Source organism: Hyaena hyaena, unplaced genomic scaffold (assembly GCF_003009895.1).
Source record: "Hyaena hyaena isolate Hyena2069 unplaced genomic scaffold, ASM300989v1 scaffold_327, whole genome shotgun sequence".
Lineage (NCBI taxonomy): Eukaryota > Metazoa > Chordata > Mammalia > Carnivora > Hyaenidae > Hyaena > Hyaena hyaena.
In genome coordinates this window covers 1,529,256-1,544,961 of record NW_024080962.1, presented here as the reverse complement: position 1 = coordinate 1,544,961, position 15,706 = coordinate 1,529,256, and the positions used below count along the sequence as shown (strand labels likewise).

Here is a 15,706-nt window from a genome sequence, read left to right as displayed (position 1 = left end):
ACACCATGTACATTTATAGAAACAATTTTTCTTTTTGCACAAATTTGCCTTACTTTGTAAAAACATACACAGAAATGGTTCTTCCAAATTTAGTTTGCCAAAAACATTTTAAACATCTTCAAACAACAACAAAGAATAATCGACTGAAAGAAATAGTTACAAATATAAAATCAAAGGTAGCTTCAAAGACCACTCAAAGGTCAAGGTGGCTTTATACACTTCTATTTCTAAGTGGGAATGGCAGATTGCCACACCGTGTGGCACAGCTAAAAGAACATTTCTGTTTGTTCAACACTGTAATTTATTTTCTATTCAGTAAACTGTGAAGTTTCTACACTAAATACATTTTCATAAATGAGAAAATAAACACGCTAAATCAAAGCAGCTACTGTGATTTTTATGTAGTAAAAATGTAAGTGTTCATCAGAATTCAGGAAACATAAAATTTGTTTTTATTATTATTTTTCTTTTTTTACCCAGATGTGAGAGGGAGTTTCCGCAATTATGACCACAGAGCGGCCATAGCACAAGGTTCTAATTCCTTCATCTGTTTGTCCATGAGGCTCAATCTGCTAGCCCTGTGGAAGATTCCAAGATGCCAAATCGTAATCATAACAATCATATTTACAATGTGTTCCTTTTTCTGATCAAAACAACAAAACTTCCCAAAGAAGTTGAACAAACATTGAGTCATTTCCTCTAGGATCATTCTTACCTCTTCTTCCCTCCTTTTCTTCCGAAGAAACCTCAATCCAAAGTATTAAAATCTCAAGCTAGAGCTGATTTTTCTAAGAATAATGGGCTTTGAAAAGTGAAAAAAGAAAAGGCACTCCTTGGAGAAGTCAGATAATAGGTCTTGTGTGACCCCCCCCCCCATTTCCTGGGATGGTCCCCTTCTTCTCCAGACCTGGGTGAGCACCCCAGCAAAGTGCAGGGACTACCTAATCCATTAAATGCACCCCAGTTCTCAGCAGGTGGCAAGAGTTCCCATCTTCATGACACCGCACTCCTACACCTTCACAGAGCTCTGAACTCTGTCTTCAAAGCCAGTAAGGCCAGGGGACGATGCCACAACATCACTACAGTCCTATGCACGGCTACAGCACTCCCTTCCCTGAACGGGGGTGCATGTAGACACAGAAGGCCCCCCCAGGCATGTAGCGGGGGAGGCAGGGCGACAAAGACTGGCGTGTTGTCTCTTTTCAGTCTAACCCATTAGAGAAAAGACCAGTAGTAAAGGAGAATTCTTTCTTAAATGGGATAGTTCATGAACTAAAATACCCCCTTCTCCCTCCAGGCCATACGTTATGGCTTCCACCAGGTTGTCTTGTGACCTTTAACCTTCAGGAACTTCAGACTTCTCCTAGGTTAAACAGGAGTTTGCTCTCAGTGATCTCTGAAGTTCCTTTTAAAAATAAATTATTGTGGGGCGCCTGGGTGGCTTAGTCGGTTAAGCGTCCGACTTTCGCTTAGGTCATGATCTCGCGGTTCGTGGGTTCGAGCCCCGCGTCGGGCTCTGTGCTGACTGCCAGCTCAGAGCCTGGAGCCTCTTTCGGTCTGTGACTCCCTCTCTCTCTGACCCTCCCCTGCTCACGCTGTCTCTCTCTCCTAGAAATAAATAAAACATTAAAAAAATTTAAAAATAAATAAATAAATAAATAAAAATAAAAATAAATTATTGAACTATATATCGCATAGATCTAATCTCATCAAATCCTCTCACTGAGGTCAAGGAAACTCAATGGAAGTCTCTCTTTCGGAAGTGATTCACAAACATGAAGCCCTATCTGAGACATCCCTGGGAATAAAGTAACTTGAAAAGATCCTTCTCCTTTCGCTGTTGACCATGCAAACTATTCCTGGTATCTCCCAGAGAGCCAGGAAAAATGACAAAGGTCCTTCTTCAGTCAGGCAAATATATGAATATGCAAACGGTTTAGGAGGAGGTAAAAGCAAAAGGCCTGATCATTTTTACCAAAAGAAAACCTAAATGGCAGATGCTAGTATTTGCCTGATAAGATAAGAAAAATAAGGCATAAATGGAAGAGCCCAAACTTGGAGAGTGGAGGATGGAATATTCAGGCTTGGCCTTCTACTAGGAGACACATTCTTCAAAATGTGCTGTTGGCCTGGGGCTCCTGGGTGGCTCAGTTGGTTAAGCCTCTGACTTCGGCTCAGGTCATGATCTTGCAGTTCATGAGCTCGAGCCCCACATCAGGCTCTGTGCTGACAGCTCAGAGCCCGGAACCTGCTTCGGATTCTGTGTCTCCCTCTCTCTCTGCCCTTCCCCTGCTCATGCTCGGTCTTGCACAAAAATAAAAAACTTAAAAAACATTTTAAACAATGGTTTTAAATGTTCTGTTGGTCTACTTCACAACCAAGGCCTAGACTCTTCACGACTGAAGAGTCCTGCTCTGCACAATCAAACTTACCTTTTTTAAAAAATATTTACCTAATGCACTCAACTCCCCATAAATAGCTGGCACGTGGCTCAATTACCACGGAGTCCTTTCAGAGAATACAAAGCAATAGCTGCCCTTGAAATACACATTATAAAGATAAGAATCTCTCCAACAGTATGTTCTTCCTTGGTAATTCATTCTCAAATTATAAACTTTTAGGCCCAGGGGGCAAGAAAGATGGGCCGTGCATGACCCCCTGCGGTCTGTGGCAGGGCCAGGGTCCACCTGACATGACTATCAATTCATCCGTAGTGAAATGAGAAACAGAAACTAAAGCAATGAGTTTTTTAAAAGCCGATTTTGTCCAACTTAGACGTCCATGTTCATTCTGAGCCAGTATCCTTCCTACATTCAGCTGGCAAAGATGTTCTCTCTCTAAAATGATGAGGACAGTACAGTTAATAATGCTCTTATTTGGAAAAAACAAAACTTGGCCACACTCTCGGTTTCCTCATCCTCTAATTTTCTATTTTAATTTTATTGCTCCAGCATAAAATCTAAATGCCTGGGAAGCACTCTTTCCTGGAAGTATTAAGGTAGCAACTCACGTATAAAGATCAATCACCATCTACCAAGAGTTCTACAGACCACGATGTGAGGCTACCTTGAAGTAGCAAAGCGGAGAGTCTTCTTAAGACAGGTGGCGAAAACAGAACATACAGCCTGAAAGTTGAACTTGACCCTAAATACCTAGCAGTTTCCTCCAGTGGCTAGATTTGTAACAAAAATTAATGTGAGTGGAATAAATAAGCCTCGTGGTATGGTGGATGCGTGCAGCACACCGCTGTGGGCAAAATGACAAAATTCTTACAGCATTAAAGGTGCACTTCAGGAGCTACGGTATCGAACGCTGTCCAAGGAAAATATGAAGCTTTTGCGGCTACCAGAATGACAAAAACACAGGAATTCATCTGATTGGATCTCAGGCTTCTCTTACATCAACCACCTCCCCTCGTGTTGCCATCTTGGTTAACTATCACAATGCAAAAGATCTACACATTAAGTAAGAGCATTCCAGACGGCAGACGTGACTGAGACATTTCTAAGAATGTAGTTAACACGTACAAACCCATTAGGTTTTCAGGTAACAGGAAGACAAATGCAGCACGGTTTGTTTTTCTCTTGCTAACGCACGGTCACGTAAGCATAAACCTGGAGTATGAACAGTAGAATTCAAGTTTACAAGATGAAAACATAGCCAAGAAGGTCAGAAGCTGTGGAAGCTCGTGTGTGTCTCAAAACTAAGAAGCTCAAGAAGGAAAAACAGAAATGGCCTGCTCTATCCACCCTGCTTAGCAAAAGAGCTGCAGTTTGAACTATTTAAAGTCACAAACTGTGTTAATATTTGAAATCATGTGCGTGCTGGCTACTAGTGGCATCAAAAATATATTCAGAATTGTTTTTACTATATGTATTTAAAGTTTTACAAAGTTAGTGGGGAGGCTGATGAATGACTGCTACAAGCCATTCCTACATTTCACGTAATAGACGTGGTAAATAACTGTAGTGTTTAGTAAGCCATTCATTTAAGTTTAAGCAAAATCAACAAAAAGAAAGTATGTATAGATAGGTGATTTGCAGATTAAAGTTAGTCTTAAAGTATAAATAAAATATGGAAAGTATCTTTAGGGGCACCTGGGTGGCTCAGTCGGTTAAGCATCCAACTTCGGCTCAGGTCATGATCTTACAAATTTGTGGATTCGAGCCCCATGTTGGGCTCTGTGCTGACAGCTCAGAGCCTGGAGCCTGCTTCCGATTCTGTGTCTCCCTCTCTGTCTGGCCCTCCGCCTCTTGCACTCTGTCTCTCTCTCTCTCAAAACTAAATAAACCTTAAAAATCAATCAATCAATCAATCAGATAAAGTATCTTTAAAAAGTTTTTTTTTAATCACATGCCCAAAAGGGTACAGGTTATCCTCACTCTCCACTGTCCTATTTGCCATGACCTGTGTTCAAGGTGGCCCTTGAGGGCAGGTCAGGACCAGGGGACCAGTGGCAAGTTACCTGTCTCCACTTGAGCCATCTCGTTCCCTCCTGGACTATTCTACATAGAATCTCTCCTCTCTTTCAGCACAGCGTGTGGCCCCCTCCTCCTGAACACCCAGCTCAGTATTCACAACCGCCATTAAAACAAAGCAAAACAAAACGCATAAACAGAAAACACATGGCCTGTAGATCCCCCCCTCTCCTTCTGCATACCCCTTGCTATTATGCACTCCGTGACCCAACGCTAAACAAACATCGGATGATGACACGAGTCTTTTCTCTAGGATTGGATCAGGGATAATCTGGGATAACAAAGAGTATAAATATTTTTCATCACCTATTTTGGAAAACTTACAGTCAGTGACTCCATTATCCTAAATATAAATATTTCTGCAGAAACAAAGCCTATCAGAATTTAATCCTCACTCAAAACAAACCATTACCTGTGCTTAATGGACCGGAGCAGTTAAAATGCCCACGGAGTGACAGGGCCAGTCTGAACACGTGGGCTGGAAATGCTACGCCACTGCGACGCAAAGAGCGGACTCCCGTAATCTAATCAGGCGTTCTCAACGCTGCGAATTCGGCGCGTCACAAGCAAAGCCGCTAAGTGCTCATCTGGAAGCTGTTGCCTACCCAGTTACTACCATCTGTCCCTAAATTTTATCATATTTCGGTATGTCTTGGAAGACTGGTAGAGAGGAAGTGACGAAGTGGGTCTTTCAATCTCAAAGAAGAGGGCGGGGCTGAGACACTGGCCCTCCGCCCTTCCACCTGCCCCTCACTCTGCCCTCCACGACCCTGCAGGCTTAACTGTTTTGGACTGTTCTGTGCCCTCTCTCCTCTCCGACGCATCCTGGCGTGTACTTTTCCTTCGCACGTTGGCTGAGGACAGCACAGTAGCCACAGGGGACAGAGGGACATGGCAGAATGGTTTTAAGGTGGCGGAAGTCAGACGATGTCTGTAGGCACTGAAAAAACAGCCCCTAGAATGGTGCCGTTTGAAGACCCAACCTTTTCCATCAAGGCCCTAACGAAGCAGCCCTCATTTATGATCCTCCCAGTCAAACTCAGGTACTCCTCAAAATACTGAGTTTCCCCCTCCATCTGTAAAACACTTAATATTTCACTTCTAAGACTTGAGCCTTTTTTAGTGAAAGAGTTCTCATGAGATTCCAAAGGGATTTTTTTTTAAGTTTATTTATTTATTTATTTGGAGAGAGAGAGCGTAGGGGAGGAGCAAAGAGAGAGGCAGGGTAGGAATCCCAGGCAGGCTCCGCACTGTCAGCGCAGAGCCCAACGTGCAGCTCCAACTCAAGAAAGAAGAGATCGTGACCTGAACCAAAATCCAGAGTCGGATGCTTAACGGACTGAGACACCCAGGCGCCTCCCCCAAAGGGACTTCTGTAAAATGATAATGAAAGTAATATCGAGAAATCCTTCCTCTACCTTCATTCTTCGAAGTATAAATATTACTTATATAAACTATACAATAGTGGTTTCTAGCCACTAAGGCTGGACTGGACAGTTTCTAGCCATGTTTAATTCCATACTTAATTAAGGATACGTGCAGTTGTGAACAACCGAGAGGAAAGCCCACCACTCCAGCAGCCCCGAAAATCTGTAACGTGTTGTGAAACAGAAGAGCTGTTTCTTGGAGACAACTGTGGGTCCTGATAGAAAGGAATACAAACAAGGCCTGGACCAACAGAGACATCGCCTGAATGTCACAGAGACATACCTAGCAGTGGGTTAAATGGTGGACGTAAAGAGAAGAATGAGAGGGAGACGTTTTGTTCAGGAGCTGTCTTAGCCACCTTGGGCCTAAGTTACCACAGCTGGGGTCACTTACAACACTTACTTCTCACAGTTCTGGAAGTTGGGCAATCCAAGGTCAAGGTGCTGACAGAGCTGACGTCTGGTGAGGACCCACTTCCTGGCTTATCAACAGCCACCTTCTTGGTGTGTCCTCACGTGGCAAGGAGCAGAGAAAAGCAAGCTCTCGCTGGACTCCTATAAGGGCACTAATTCCATTCATGGGGACTCTATCCTCCTGATCCCCTCTAACTCTAATTATATCCCAAAGCCCCCACCTCCTAATGCCATCATACTGGGGGTAGAGTTACAACATATGAATGGGGGGCACCAATACTTCCGTCTGTAACAGGAACTCATAGGATCAGTGAGAAAGACACTGTAGACATTAAACGTTACAACCCATGAATGCAACTGGTCGAGTTCACTTGGAACACACACGAGAGAAAAATCCATTCTGCTTAGGGAAGGAACTCCGAAAAACTCCGATGGAAGAAATGATACTTCAACTAGGTATTGAAGAAAAAGCAGGAACTGATTAAGATGATAAATGAAGAGAGAATTCTTCAGACAAAATGTCTAAAAATCTCTCTCTCTCTCTAATTGCCTAGGGTGAATAAAACTAATTTACCAATTCTAATCAGAGCTCAACTAGACTTCTGACTAGTGTTGGGTTTCCCCAAAAGTTACTGGGTTTGGGTTTATCATCTTTTCATAGCATCTACAAAAATGACCTACTGAATCTGCAGAGGCAGAAGAATTTTTAGGACAGTAACAATACTGAAAGGAAACTTAATCGTGTAGATTACCTTTGCGGCCAATTGCCCGTGTGCATCCTCCAAGTTCACCAAAGTTGATGGGAAGAGTTATTTTCTGCCCCAAGTTTACATTTCCTTAAGTACTTTATCATTTTAATATAAACTGATAGACTCCAAAGGCTATGCAACTACTTCAAAACTAAACCATTCCCAGTAAATCATTGAATACTTTACATGAACAGTAAGGGTTTTACAAGATGATTTGTTTTTCTTACCTCCATGGGAAAAGCTTTGAAATTAACTGTGTGCTCAGAACCGCGCTGGTTTTCTCTCCCCCAATGAAATCTAACTTCATACAGTTCAAATTCATGCCCTTGAGGCAATGGACCTCCTGATAGAACTGAAAAAAGAAAGTTAAGTTCTGTTTAATAACATCTCAAATATACTCATCAGTATAGCATTCTAAACATGGCGAACATTTTTTTTTTGCCAGAAAGCTCTCACGAGCTCTACACGTTGAATTCATATAGCCAAAATGAAAACTATAGTCTAACGGTGGGATGCACTTACACTATCATATCGATACAGATGAAGTTCAAAACCTTTGACACACTCCGTAGTGTTGCATACCATCAACTTCTTGTGTCTTTCAGGTAAAGGAGTAGACACAGAAAGCACACACTATGCCCACTCTCCCTGAAACAATTAGCACTGCTCAGGAGACAAGAATAGAATTTGTGCCTCAGACTGGCCAATAATTTGCAATAAACCTGTCAAGAAATTAAATCATACTAAAGATCATCCTTTTATGCCAGGCTTTCGATTTAAAAAGTGTAAGCTAGCAAAATTATCCATGAAAAGAATAATTATGCCAATATGATTTTTCAACAATGAAATAACACATAAATTATCACCATTTTAGTACCACAGAAATGCAAGTGGAATAAAATTACGGTAAAACATTAACAATACTTAAAATATCAACGTTTGAAAAAACAATGTCAACATTTCTTGTACAGGGGCAATGTCTCTATTTCTTATTTCCGGATATAACCCAGAACTCTGTCCCAAACGAGAGCACTCTAAAGATGACAAACAGTACGTTTGTGTAAAAACTTGTCTTGAAGCAATAAAATACTTTCCTTAAACACTCCCTGACAGCAGACGAGGTTGACACAAGTTATCTGACACAAATAAAGGTTTGCATTTTTCCTATAAAAATGTTAATTCTACCTGGTATCAGCTAAGAACTGTAAGTTATGTTTACTCTTTTAGTCAGGGAGCTGGTAAAATTTACCTCTTACCCCAAGAAACAGTCTCTTTAAAGAGACTGGCACTCACATTCGGGCCGCCATTGTGGAGGAAATAATGGCGCCCAAAGGGAAGCACCACACAGAGGGGTAGTTCAGCTGTCCGTCCTTACTCTAACCCTCAAAGGAGAAGAAAGGGAGTTGGTGCAACAGTATTCATTTGTTTGGCTGGTTCTTCAACTAATAACTTGTTCTAAAAACATGTTAAGACTTCTTACATCAAGTACCTGTGATACAGCCACGTACCTGTAACACAGGCATAAGTCAGAATGAAGTCCAAAGGCAAAACAAAACACAGAGACAGATACAGATGGGGGAATGAGGCTGCCGCACAGATGAGTACCGTGAAATCCTTACCAAAAAGTACCCTCTACATTTGGTTTTAAGCATTCTACCAGCTCAAAGAAGAAAAAGACCACCTATCAGCAGCAAAACATGGTTAAAATTTTCCAGGGTTGTAAACTTCACATCCAGGGGGAAAGGAAGTGAGACACGTGGCCTTTAGGAGAGAATACCATCTCATGCGATTTTAATGTTTCCTCATGCTTGGTCTTATTTTAAATTGTAAACAAATCAGAAGGGTCAGTCGGTGTTATCATCCCCATCGACAGGGACGAGGGGCAACGTGTGACCCGCCCTGGGCACGCAGCTAGCTAGCGAGCTTCAGGAGCCTGGAAGCCCAATCTTCTGATCCACCTTTGATCCCACTGAGGACAGCAGGATCGGAATCTCTACATCTTTTTGCAGGAACTAAAAACACAATGAGAGCTTTAAGCTGGGATTTCTAAACGGCAGTCTTTCCTTTGAGAACTACCACACCTCATCCTATTTTCCGGAGCAATCAAAAAGAAAATGTAAATACGTGGATCACAAAGGTTTACAGATGTCCCAAACTGCAGAGCAAGTGCATGGCATCGTCTCTAATAACCGCCCGTGCTGTGGATGAACTGCTTTTATTTCAACCACCGTGTCACGGAGTGTGAAAAACCTCAAAGATCATTCCTTTCCCTTGGCTGTCCAAGGCTGGTCGTAAGAAAAACCAGGAAGGAAGTCTGGGCTGTACCCACTCCCAAAGGTGGAATGCACCCCACCTCCCAAACCGAAAAGAATAAACGGGAAAAAGCTTCTTGTGCGTCCCGTGCCACACCCCAGCCTGCATCATCGGAACTAGAATGCGCACCCCTCGCCATGCATGGCTCCAGCCTGACCTGAGGCCTGGGGGGGCGGGGGGAAGAGGGGCGCTCTCTAACACTCTACTCTTGCAACAGAAGGCGAAAATGGTCTTCGAGGACATTTAGCTCCACATTGCTACAGAAGAAGAAAGGGGAGCACTGTGAAATGAAGCGCATGAGGAATGGGAAAGGATTTTTAAAAATCTTTCCTCTAAACCTCTTCACAGGGCGCGCGCGCGCGCACACACACACACACACACACACACACACGGTGTTTCTGAACCGTTAGAGGGCAGTCCACCAATACTCTCCTATAGAAATGGAGGAAATGGACCTTGACAGTGATTCCCGGGGACCAAAATACAACCTCCATCTAATTGATGCCTGCTATGTCTTTAACTGGCTTGAAAGTCTTTAGTTTAAAACTTGAGGACAGAGCTGATATTTTACAGGCCCTAGAAACTCAAATTACACCGATCTGTGTGTCTTGATAGGAAAACATTCCAGGCTCACAGGGGTTCATTTTCTCATCCTTTCAACTAATACTGCTATACCAGTACCATATTAAATGCTTAAGATACACTTGACTATGATAAAACCGATGAAATTCACTAGCCTCGTGGATCTAACACTCCATTAGGATGAAAAGCAAATTCATGCATTTCTGAAGATCGAATTTTTGCTGAGTGGTATTTGGCCCCTACCTGGCAGGTCTGTTAGCTGCGCAGTCACTATGTCCAATAAAATTATAATGAAACAAGATCCTCATGGATCTTACATTCTACTGGGTTGAAAATAAACACAAAGGAGGGAAGCATTTTGCCCAGGCCTGGTCCCCAGGGAGGGGTGACAATGACACAGCTCTTGGCCAGCAGTCAGGCCCTGGGTACCTTTCGCTTTTGCTGCAGATGAATTATCCAAAGTTAAACCACACTAAAATCACATGGCTGTGCAAAGCCATAAAAACAAGATACTGAATTCAGAATTTCTTGCAGTGCCAAGTAAAAGCATTACCTGTTCATCCCCCAAGAATGACTGCATGCAGAGGCTAGAAAGTGGGCTCTGTTTCACCCACTTGGCAACATTCTCTTTTTCTCCCTTTCCACAGCCTATTTCTTCATAAGGAGACTAGTCAGGCCCAAAGCAGTATACTCTCCCTACTTCTGTGAATATCACATTTTGCTGAGTGATATTTTGTCACCATGTGGCAGGTGTGTTAGTTGTGATGTCCCTACATTCACAAAATTACACTGAAACAATATGAAACTCACATTGATGACACACTGTGTTTCCTTAGAATAACACACTTGTGGAAAGAATATAAAATCCACTGATGCCATCACCACTGTCTGCATTTTCTTTCATGTTCTTTAATAGGCATGGCTATAATGCTTTTAGATAGATAGATGATAGATAGATAGATAGATAGATAGATAGATAGATAGATGATAGACCGACAAACAGATAAATAGATATAGACTATAGAAGAGCTCTTTTCAGAAGCCTCTGCAAAGTTTCAGAATCCCATAATAGGCATGGCTATAATGCTTTTAGATAGACAGATAGATAGATAGATAGATAGATAGATAGAGACTATATGAAGAGCTCTTTTCAAAGCCTCTGCAAAATTTGAGAATCCCATAAAGACATGATATGTAAGCATTTACCTAATCCAGCTAAGCTTCCACAATCCTTTGCTGAAAACGAATCTGCCAGACAGTTCAAAGGCTACTGATCAAGGCTTATTCCCCCTCACTGCATTTGAGTTTAACACACATTTTGAGATTCAGGCCCAGCCCTGTGCTGACCACCAAGAATCTAAAAAGAAGGACAGAGTCTCAGTGCCAGCAAGGCATTCTCCGTGCTTAATGAACTTAGTGCTGTAGTTTAAAGAGATTACATCAAAAGCAGTAAGAGAAAGTGCCAAGGAACCAGGAGGGAAGAGCCACGCCAAAACTTAGGAGGCATCAGAAAGTCATGGAAGACTTCCCAGAGGAGGTAACTAAGCAGAGTCTGGAAGAGCAAGCTAAGAGAAGTGAGAAAGCACATCCCAAGCTGAGAGAAGAGGCTGAGAACGGCCTGAGTATGCTTCAAGAGGATGAAGGTAGACTTCAAGTTGTGAGCCCCGGGAGGGGACTTGTACCTAACAGCTGCAGTTTACCACAGAGGGGATCACCGACAGCTTTTTGCACTTGAAAACATTACTCCCATGCCTTCCTGGACACTGGACCAGCAAAGGGCAAGCCTCAGTGGCTGGCTGGCGCAGCTCAGGTGGAGATGGCGAGGGGAGGAGACAGAGCCTGCCACAGACACATCTCCGACATGGAGGGAAACCAATGTTAATGGTCCCTGATGTGTCCCCTAAAGGATCTCAAGACCCAAAGAGCTCATGCTCGACAGGTCTAAAGATTTCATAATCTCAGTTTAAATTTTAAGGAATTCAAAAGGCATTCATAAAGCATTCCAAAAATAGTATAAATTAGTTCTTTTTTAGCAGTTGAAGTCTTAAATGCAAAAATCAATTATTTTACTCCCTTGAGCTTTCAACCTACGGTTTCATTTCATATCAAAGAACAAATATCTGCTTTTAAGAGCGAGATAACACTGACATGCGGGGGGAGGAGGCCAGCTAGCCTGCGGCTGCATAAGCAAAGTAAGGCACATTAAGGCAATTGTCCGGGTGATGCAAGACCCCAATGTTAGCTAATAATAAGCATCACCAGAAAGAAATTCGACCCTGACATCTCATATAAATAAACGATCAGAGCCACCTCCTAAGTGAAAACAACTTACACATATTTTTGACCACTTCACCTTTAAATCAGCAAAGTGGTTAAGAAGCACTATAAAAAGTTGTCATGTTTTTTGGGGGGGAAAAAAAGCACGATTAATAATAAAAGCAATCCAGCCTAAATTTAACATTGAGAATTATAAAAGACCCAGAAGTAAAATAATTTTCTAATTATGGTTTCTATAATAAGTTACAGAGAAGGGCACAAATGACCTATCTGATCAATAATTTCTCCCATTCCGACGGTCCGTTAGAAATGTCATTACCCTTAATGCACTCACTGTTTGTCATCAGACGGAAAGACAGTCTAGTGCAGAAGTTTGGCCCGTCTCACACTTTTTCATGATTTAAGGATCAAACCACTCAGGCGATGGAAATCTACAGGGCTATTTCTAGACTTACACTACTTTCCATATTACTGTCTGGTTTAATTTTCATTTGTGTACACTAAAGGTTAAGACTCCTGTGGTACAGTGATTCCGCGTCCTTCAGAGAAATTAAGCCATCCATGTGGCTAAACTGCCCCACATTCAGGGAGATCACAGCACCTGGATGGGATGCTCTGCACAACTCCACGTTAGAAGGCACTGTGTCACCCTGAAATATGCACAAAGGGTGCACAGTGACGGGATCCAAGGTGAGGACCGGTCACACCCCAGCGCACCTCTCTGACGATTCCCATCTTTGCGCTGTTTCACAGTCTCCGAAGTCCTGTGGATGGCATCTCAGAGCCGCTCCCCCCCCCCCACCCCGGTGTCATCCCTTGCCACTGCCACCACGGCAGCCGCAGTTTGGGTTAACTTAATCTAGTGCAGTAACTTTCAACCTGGCTCCCAATCTCTCTCAGGTCCTATCTTACTTGGTACAGTCGGCTTAATTTTCCCGGAACAACATATTCTACATGGAAAAAAAGGGGGGGGGGGTTACACTCTTTACACCTGGTTCCAGATCCCTCATGAGTCCATTTATATATTAACCTCATTTAACACGAATGAATCTTCCAGTTATACTTCAGGATTCGCTTCTCCTCATCCAAGGTCTAGACCTTCCCGTAGGTCTTTTTCGCTTACTGTCCTGTCTCCCCACACATTCCAACCATCCCGGTCCAAATGCTTTTCCTTCCACGTTCACTGCAAATGCTACTTCCTGAGCCAATCCTCGCCTAATAATGGCAGCCAAAAATAATCCCTCCCATGCCCATCTTTCACAACCCACCACTGTAAACTTCTTCTTAAATGCTTGCTTTATGTTTGAGAGAGAGCATGAGCAGGGGAAGCGCAGAGGGAGAGAGAGAGGGAGACAGAAGATTCAATGCAGGCTCTGCACTGAGTGGAGAGCCCCATGCGGGGCTCGGACCCACGACCCGTGAGATCATGCAGACCTGAGCCAAAATCAAGAGTCAGATGCTTAACCAACTGAGCCACGCAGGCGCCCCCACCACTGCATGCTTCTTGAGGGCAGGGTGCAGGCCTGACTTCTATCTACGCGATCCACAGCGGGGAACACCTTACCAAAGGCAAGGGAAAGATTGCGACCCGCACTGTGGCAAGCCAGATACAGCCAGTGCAAGAAGCCAATGCATTCTGCTAAGTGAAAGGATGAGAGAAGCCAATGTAGGATCCCAACTACATGACCTCCTAAAACATGCAGAAATACAGGGAAGGTAAAAGTCCAGTGATTGCCAGGAGATGGTAGAGAGGAAGGGAAGAGGCAGAGAGCGCAGAGGACTTTCAGGGTGGTGGAACTATTTCGGAGGACAGCATATAATGGTGCAGACACATCATTATACGTTTGTTGAAGCTCATGGAGTGTAGGACACGAAGAGTGAACCTGCTGTAAACATCGTTAGGTGACAATGATGTGTCAATACAGGTTCGTCAACCGTCACAGACATGCCACTCTGCTTAGACTCTTTGGCCTGCGGGTCAACAATCAGAATGCCAACAGCCAGGCGTGAGCCATCACATCCCTTTCTCCGGAGAAATAGATACACCGACGAAAGTGCCTTGTACCACGTGGCCACATCCTCACATCAGCACATCACCAGACCTCGATCCCTGCCCATGTGCACAGAGCTGTTAATTCAATTCTTAGACCCATTCCTAGATATGAACAAAGAGCCTGAATAACTTACTAAACATTGAGAAGACTTCTCATATCAAAAAGAGAGACTAAACAAATAGAAGAACCCAGAATAAGCAGAGACAGAGAGAACTATTTGTTCTCTCATATCAAAAAGAGAGACCAAACAAATAGAACTCTTCTTATTAAAAATGGAAGAGCCCGGGCACCTGGGTGGCTCTGCTGGTTGAGCATCCAACTCTCGATTTCGGCTCAGGTCACGATCTCACAGTTCGTGGGGTCGAGCCCCAGATCAGGCTCTGATGCTGACAGCATGGGGCCTGACTGGGATTCTCTCGCTCCATCTCTCTCTCACTCAAATGTTCTCTCTCTCTCCGTCTCTCAAAAATAAATAGAGTTTTTTTAAAAAAATGTAAGAGCAGAAATAAAAAGTTTAAAAGAAAGACTGAAAGATATAAGTTGAGGAAATCTACCAGGAAGCAGAACAAAAAAAAAAAAAAAATATGAGTTACAAAAGAAGAAAATTTAAAAAAAAAAGAAAACTTATCAATAATGTAAGAAAAGAAGGTATACTTGGACAACTAAAAAAATCATAGAATAAGTGCAGTTTTCTCTTTTTTAATGTTTATTTTTGAGAGAGAGAGACAGACCATGAGTGGGGGAGAAGCAGGGAGAGAGGGAGACACAGTATCCGAAGCAGGCTCCAGGCTCCGAGCTGTCAGCACAGAGCCCAACGCGGGGCTCGAACCCACAAAACGTGAGATCATGACCTGAGCCACGGTCAGATGCCCCCAGCACAATTTTCTTAGAAGTTAAAAATGTTAGAGCTGAAATGAAAAGTTTAATAGAAAGACTAAAAGATGGGGCGCCTGGGTGGCTTAGTCGGTTAAGCGTCCGACTTTCGCTTAGGTCATGATCTCGCGGTTCGTGGGTTCGAGCCCCACGTCAGGCTCTGTGCTGACTGCCAGCTCGGAGCCTGGAGCCTGTTTCAGTCTGTGCCTCCCTCTCTCTGCCCCTCCCCTGCTCTCGCTGTCTCTCTCTCTCTCCTAGAAATAAATAAAACATTAAAAAGAAAGAAAGAAAGAAAGAAATACAGACTAAAAGATGTAAATTGAGGAAATCTACCAGAAAGTAGAACAAAATAACAAAAATATGAGTTATGGAAGAAGAAAATAAAGAAAAAACAGAAAAGTGATCAATTAAATAATGTAAGAGAATTTCTTCTTTTTTCTTTTAATTTTTTTTTAATGTTTTATTTATTTCTAGGAGAGAGAGAGAGAGAGAGACAGCGTGAGCAGGGGAGGGTCAGAGAGAGAGGGAGTCACAGACTG

The 15,706-nt window shown here is 43.0% G+C and overlaps 1 protein-coding gene across 1 annotated transcript in view; it reads right to left on the bottom strand.

Annotated features, from left to right (window-relative positions):
- The window catches only part of CA8 (carbonic anhydrase 8), an 89,546-nt gene that overhangs the window by 70,048 nt on the left and 3,792 nt on the right, over positions 1 to 15,706 (bottom strand). The window contains exon 3 of the mRNA XM_039249123.1: positions 7,296 to 7,420. Within this exon, the coding sequence (XP_039105054.1) occupies positions 7,296 to 7,420 (125 nt within the window). The remainder of the gene's footprint in view (positions 1 to 7,295; positions 7,421 to 15,706) is intronic.